The sequence below is a fragment of the Astatotilapia calliptera genome, chromosome 3 (assembly GCF_964374335.1).
Source record: "Astatotilapia calliptera chromosome 3, fAstCal68.1, whole genome shotgun sequence".
Lineage (NCBI taxonomy): Eukaryota > Metazoa > Chordata > Actinopteri > Cichliformes > Cichlidae > Astatotilapia > Astatotilapia calliptera.
The window spans coordinates 79,076,603-79,084,012 of NC_137424.1; the positions used below are offsets into that span (position 1 = coordinate 79,076,603).

At 44.1% G+C, this 7,410-nt stretch overlaps 1 protein-coding gene across 1 annotated transcript; it reads right to left on the reverse strand.

Moving 5' to 3' along the window:
- LOC113018334 (E3 ubiquitin-protein ligase TRIM21-like) lies at positions 1–4,258 on the reverse strand. Its single transcript, XM_080299369.1, has 2 exons — positions 4,053–4,258; positions 1–1,929 (listed from the first exon to the last, which is right to left on the reverse strand). The coding sequence occupies exon 2, from the start codon at positions 1,918–1,920 to the stop codon at positions 250–252; it is 1,671 nt and encodes a 556-aa protein (XP_080155495.1). The 5' UTR covers positions 1,921–1,929; positions 4,053–4,258; the 3' UTR covers positions 1–249.
- Positions 4,259–7,410: the final 3,152 nt, after the last annotated feature.

Consider the following 7,410-nt stretch of genomic DNA (forward strand, 5'->3'; position numbering starts at 1 on the left):
TTCACTCAAAGCATTGAACAAACTTTATTGGAAATGAAGCTTTTGGACATTTGTTCTCTGATATTTGCTCTTCAGCTCGAGTCTCCATCAGTGGGAACATTTCCTGATTCAACTTTTCTTCTGTTCAAATCAAACTCCATGAGAATCAAAGTGTGAATCAGAGTCCTGATGATCAGATTCTATAGAAACATGGAGACTGTAGAGGATTTACACTCAATATGTTCATTTGTTCCCTTCAAGAAAAATCAATCATTCATCCAATAAAATCAGTCGTTGATCAGTTTGATTGACAGGACAGATGATCAGAGGTGCAGAGTTTTTACCTCCATCATTGTTACAGGGACTGAAGAATGGGTGTAGTTTGTGAGTGAAGGAGCAGCCAGTAAAGGAGTAGATCAGAGCTGCAGCACCTACATCATAAAAGGAGACCAGACCCTCCTCATAATCCACAAACACCCCCACCTTCTCAGGACCAGGATGAAGACAGAGGGGGACTGGAGGACCAGCAGCAGCTTTGTACTCATTTCCATTTCTCAGCACTACAGTCCAGAAACCATCCTGAGGTCTCAGTGGGATTTTTCCCTTCCTGTTGATCGACTCTGTGGCCACTCCTAAATCCCATTTAGTCTTTCCTTTAACCTGAACCTCAAAGTAAAATCTGCCTGAAGAGAAACTCTGCTCTCCTAAAACATTAGCACACTGAGAAAATCTCTCTGGGTTGTCTGGAAGTTTCTTCCTCACATCACCACAGTACACTTGTTTTCCATCATCAGACAGGATGAGTTTACGATGAGCTGTATCAGGATCCAGAGTCACATCCACCTCATGCTGCTGCACCCTCTGCAGCTCAGCCTCAAACAGCTTCTTCTTCATGAGTTTCCTGATTGTCTCCTCCAGCTGAGCCACAGCTCTCCCCACAGTCCCCTCATATGATGGTGGATGAACTCTGACCTCTGTCCAGTCCTTGCCGGGTGGAGCAGCTTTCAGGGAGGAGAAGCTTTGGAGGAGGTGGAGGTGGTCTTCAGAGCGTGAGAGCTGCTCCACCTCAGAGCTTCTCTCCATCAGCTCAGAGATTTCCTGTTCCAGATCTTTGATGAGACCTTCAGCCTGTTTCTCTGTAGCTTCCTGTTTGTCTTCGATCTCCTTCATGAGCTCCTTCAGGTGTCTCTCAACAGACTCCATCAGAGCCGTGAGGACCTGAACACCTTCTGCTTTCTGTCTGTCTGCAGCATCTTTACTCATCTTCACCGACTCTGTGATCTCCTGAATCTTCAGTCGTCTCTTCTGGATCATCTGCTGAATCTCAGCCTCTGTCTTCTCCAGCTCTGCCTTCTTTCCTTCATATTCTTCTCTCAGAGGAACAAACTCGTGGTTCTTGTGGTCTAAAACAGAGCAGAGCATGCAGACACATGTCTGGTCGGTCTTACAGAACAGCTCCAAGAGTTTATCGTGCTTCGTGCACATCCTGCCTTCCAGGTTCTCCACAGCATCAACCAGCTGATGTCTTTTCAGATGTTTCACTGTCAGATGAGGCTCCAGGTGAGTTTGACAGTAGGAGGTCTGACACACCAGGCAGGACTTCAGGGCCTTCAGTCTGGTTCCAGTGCAGACGTCACAGGGAACTTCTCCTGGTTTGGGAGCTTGTTGCTCTGAGCTGCTGCTGCTGGCTTTCTGCTGAGCTTCACGTCTGAACTGAGCAACCATCTCAGAGAACAAAGTGTTGATCTTCAGCTGAGGTCGAGTGTAGAAAGTCTCTTTACACATGGGACACTGACAGCTCTGATTCATGTCCCAGTGCTGACTGATGCAGGTTTTGCAGAAGTTGTGTCCACATGATGTAGTGACTGGATCAGTGAACACATCCAGACAGATGGAGCACAGAAACTGATCTTCAGATCGCAGATTGCTGGCAGCAGACATGTCTGCACTCTGAGGGAGAAAGAAGAGAAACATTTGATTCAAAATTCACTTTAAATTTCATTTTACAAAGAGAGAAACAAGCGTCAGTAGTCTGAGGAGCTTGGAGAGAAAAGCGTCTGGACTTCTTTAAGTTTCTACTCATCACAGAAGCTTCTTCACCTCATCCTCAACACGGACCAAGGAATGAATACTGCACTTTTGGAAGAACTCCCTCCCCTGCAGCCTCTTATCGTCAAAGGGACAGAGGTGGAGAGGGCAAACAGCCACAGATTCCTGGGACTGCAGGTTACATCAGACCTGAGCTGGACTCTCAACACTACAGCAACTGTGAAAAAAGCCCAGCAAAGGCTTTATTTCATTCGGCTGCTCAGGAAAGCTGGCATGAACCACCACCCTCTCACCCAGGCCTGCAGAGGACTGATAGACAGCATCCTCACCGCAGGCATCACTGTCTGGTATGGAAACACTACACAGACAGAGAGGAAGGCTCTGCAGAGTCAGAAAGTCTGCAGAGAGGATTATGGGAACAACACTTGCATCCATGGACCTGCACATACAAAGCTGCACATACAATCTCAGACACAACAGAGCGGACAGCAGCATCACACACAGAACACGATTCTTCAACAGCTTCTTCCCCACAACTGTCAGACTGACGGCAAACAAAAACACACTGAACACTTAAAATAACACAGCACTACTTAACCTCATTTTGAATGTATCATCGGTTCACTGACCATCGGGCAATACACTCACAACAGACTTGTGAAACAGATCTGTGGAACAAATGTGCAACACTGTGAGTGCGATAAGAGGTAGAGAACTACACACTCTCTGTACATTTTCTTCTTTTTCTTTGTATATAGAAAATAGTACGACTACCCTACTCCGGACTTCATTTCTATCCTTCTGCTTTTTCTGTCTTTATATTGTTAAAGTGTGATTTGACTTGGAAAGCTCTGCACAAGTATTCCACTGTGCATGGACTGTTGGTCCTGTCTGCAAATGTCAAAATAAAAATCTTGAACCTTCAGTTGTCAGAGTAACTGGTGGAGACCCAGCAACACACTCAGACACAAACTGGTTCATCTGAAACACAAACTGAACAACGTCGTGTCTGCTGTACAGTGCAGCGTCCAGATGAACAGGATCAACAGGATGAACATCTTTTTAACAGTCGTTACAAAGATGTGAAGTTGTTTGGCTGACACAGACAAACAGTATCCCACATTCTTGATTTTTAGCTCACAAACACGTCTTATAAGGACTTATTGATCCTGAAATGTTGGAGGTTTTAGCTCTTTAAACAGTAAAGTTACAGGAGGATACAGATAATTATCAGGAAAATGTCCTCGGTTTGTTAAAACGATCCCGTCCGATAACACACGAGAACAATAAATGTATAATTTTCTGTTGTAACCCACAAACTGAACGGTCACACTCATCTTTCATGTTGTCACTAAAACATCACTCCTTCCACGTCTAGTTGGTCGTGATGGAGGCGGAGTGCGTTGGGTCCGCTTTCCCTGCCCAGCCGATGTTCCTGACGCAGGGAAACAGATCCTGTTGGGGATCCCTACCTTGGCACAACACCTGCCATGGTCTTTGCACACTCACCACAGTAAATGCATCATGTTGTCAGCTTTACAGTACCATAGTCAGAGAAACTGGTCAGGCCGCTCTCTCTCCACAGAGCTTTTCTTCAAATTTTTTATTTCTCTCTCGCTTTTGCAACTTTGTACTTTTGTGTTACTCGCAGCAACAACTCCACCTCATTGTTAGTCCATTTTAAAACTCTGTGCTTTTCCTCCACCTCTGCTGCGACGTTTCAAACAGCCGGAAAGTGAATAAGCGGCAGACAGAAATGAGACCGGTCGAATCGTCTTGCGTTTCACGCATGCGCAGGACTGGAACGTAAGCGTTTTCAGCCGTCTTAATGTGGACGCACAACTCTGTGAAAACGACTGAAAACACTAGTGTGGACGCGGAGCGCTGTTTTCAAATCTATCCGGGCGAGTGTGGACGTAGCCTAAGTGGCACCATGGAGAAATGAGGTGGCGCTCTAGAGCCCTGATGAAGTGAACAGAGTGAAGATTTGTGTAGAAGCAGGAAGTGTGATCAGCTGCACTCACCACTGTTGCTGAGAGGAACCTGATGGACTCCAGTGAATCTTCTTTTAGAGACAAACAGGACTCGACTGCAGCTCTGCTGCTGCTCTCTCACACTTTCACTTCTGCAAAATGACGTTGAGCTTCTTGTTTTTCAGCTGTTGCTCCGCCTCTTCTTGCCTCTCCCTTTACAGGAATCAGCCGGTCTGTACTCAGTGACTGTGTGCAGCGGGTGGGAGGAGTGAGGAGTGGTGTGTGGGTTCACACAGTAATGACGGCCTCAGGTGATCAGGAGAAACTCACCTGGATTTCCTTTTTCCACAGCAGACTGAGAGCTTCAGGTGGACCCTGAAGGAGGTCTCAGACACAGGTGGTAAAAGTACACACAGTCTGTACTGAAGTAGAATTACTACTGTTAAAAATACTCCAAGTACTGTTTCAACTTCTTTACTCAAGTAAAAGTAAAAAGTACTGGCTGTGAAATGAGAGTAAAAAGAGCTGATTGAAGAACATTTCTAACACGTGTTTATACAAAGCTAACTGAACCATGTGCTGCATCAACGTGATAATAAAATAATATTATTCACTTTGTTTCTGTCTAAATTTGAATTCTAATAAATATTTTAGCTTGAAATAAGTGAAAAAAATCTGCCAATGGAACAAGTTAAAACTCTATTTTTTCTCTGGTTTCAAGATTCACTGTCTTGAAAAAAGTTCATATCCGGTGGCAGACGCCCTCAGACATCGGTGCGTTGGTGGTTCTTTGTGTCCGGGGATGGGCGTCCAGGTACACACCGGCTCACTCATTGGTGGCTGCTTATCGGGGCCTGGGGCTCGCTCGTGCCACTTCGGGGGTGGGGTGCCCTCGGCCTCTCGGCCTGGGGCTCGGTCACTCAGGCACAGCTGGCTGCCGGCGGAGCTCACGGGCGCGTCACTGCAACTCCCCCTGGCTTCTGCTCCGCGGCTGCTGAGTGAGCCCTCATCTGGGACTCTCCTCAGCTCTTTCTGGGACAGTGGCACGGCTGCCCCTCTGTTGGTCTTCCTTGGTCTCTTGTGTTCTGGGGGCCTCTGGATGTCTGGAGTTTTGATCTCCTCCATACCTGCTTCATGCCCTGGAGGACGGGGCTGTGGCCCCCCCCACACCCTCTAGCAGATCATTACATGAAGGAACCTTTTAAAAACAAGCGTGTCCATGCTCACAGGTGTACACACGGGAGCTCACACACACAAACTACACCCTTTTTGTCTCCTACCTCAAAGCACACTGTGTTCTGTTGATCTTATGTGCTGCACAATAATGTTTAATATTTAGTATTAACTGTTATATTCCCATTGTTATGGATTCAAATATTGGGGATGGAAAATGGTCTATTTTTCCTTTTAATTTCTTTTTAGGTAGAAATTCTGAAATTACACGAACCTGCTCTCAACTCAGGCATTTTAGACTAAACCAACTTCAGAATTCTCAAAAGAACCTCAAACCTATTTTCAGCTCTGGAGACCAGAGTCACTGAATAGGAGACTTGGATTTGCACCCTTTAAAAATGTGTAGCTAGTGTTAGTGTGTTTATTTAGGAATCACAAGCCAAAACACTTTATTTATGACTATTGTTTTTTAATGCATTGGATGATTAAAAAATCGGCATGTACATGGATCTCTTCCATTCAGAAATCCGCATGGCTGCAGCCAACTTCCCAGGAGAGAGTAACCTGTCCTAGCAGTTTTATATCAGGACCAGTTAAAACTGCTGGGGTTGACCTGCTTGTTTTGCAGGCCCTAATTCTTTTATATGGATACGTCTGCAGGTTTCTAAGTAGTTGTTCAGTAAGTAAAAAACTACAGATTCTACTAATCACAACATTAAACCCAACATTAGCAGGTTCCCATAGCCAGTGCTGGAGAAAGGTAGGTTAGGCCCAATCAGCTCTTACTAGCTAAGTAAAACAGAGACATTTTAAAAAGCAATCAGAGTTAATGAACCATCAAACCACCGAGATCACTGGATTAAAGTTAGGCGACTTTGGCAATATCAGCTGCTGAGTGAGCGACCTGAAAAATCTGTTTAGTAAACATTACAGTCGTTTGAGTCCCGCTCGTCTAAATCGCCATCAGAAATTTAACAAAGCGTACAGAAAATGAGGAAAATCCGACGTTAATTCTGAAAAACCAACTATCTTCAGTCATTTAGTTAGACTCAGTCAATCTGGTCTGAACAGAGGAAGTGATGATTACAACAGGCAGATAAGGAGAACATGTGGTACATGCAGCTAGGAGCCGTGGTTTCCTGAGTAAAGGTTAATGTTTGATGAAAACAGGTCACTTTCCTCTCTTACAGACACGACATGAAGCTTCAGCTCTGTGAGTCAGTCCAGATTACAGGACAGAGAAACGCAGAGTTAAACTTCTAAATTTTAAAGAGTTTATGCAGTTGAAACAGTTTTCTGTCATTTGCTGTATCTTCATACACTCGAGTTAAATATGAGGTGCTTACAGGAAATACACCACTTGATTTGTGTCCAAAGACACAAACAAATATCAGATACAACCAGCCTTAGATAAACAAAAGAAGTAGTGATCACTTCTTCTCACTAAGGAAACAAAACCAACAGATCTGAACAGATTTCATGTGAGAGAAACTATCAGCGAGAGCTTCCAGCTGCTGAAAATAGGCTCTTTACCTTTAGTAAGTAAGTAAGTAAGTAAAATTTATTTATATAGCACATTTCACAGATAAAAATCACAAAGTGCTTTACAGTAAGATCAGACATACAAGTTAAAATTAATTAAATTAGTTAAAAGCCCGTTTGTATAAAAATGTCTTCAGCTGCTTTGACCTTTAGTGTGTGTTGGAGCTGTGATAAAGAATTGAAGAAGGGAGGGTTTGACTCACCGAGGAGCAGAGCGACAGATGAAGTCGGCATGTTGTCATGTTGGAGACCGACAGCAGAGTGATACCTTCAGCTTCACCACTTCCCTGTTAACATCATCAGCTCGTCACGCTGCTGCTTCTCCACAAGGACGAGCTGTTTCTAATACACTCGTCTTCATCAGAATCAGAGAAACTTTATTGATCTCAGAGGGAAACTGAGTTATCATAGCAGCAAATATACAAGAAACAACATATAAAATGAGTGTAGAAACAGAGATATGATAACAAAACTATTAAGATACACAGATTAATACAGAGACATGGGACTAAATATAAATATACATATGAACGTGGAAAGACAAGCATACAGTCCTGAGTGGACATAAATTATATGTGCAGTTTGCTAATACTGCAGTTTATGCAGTCTATGAACAGCTCAATGCTCCTTCTGAGAACAGGAAATAACAAAGAGAATACAACTTTATTTATATAGCACATTTAAAACCAGCAGT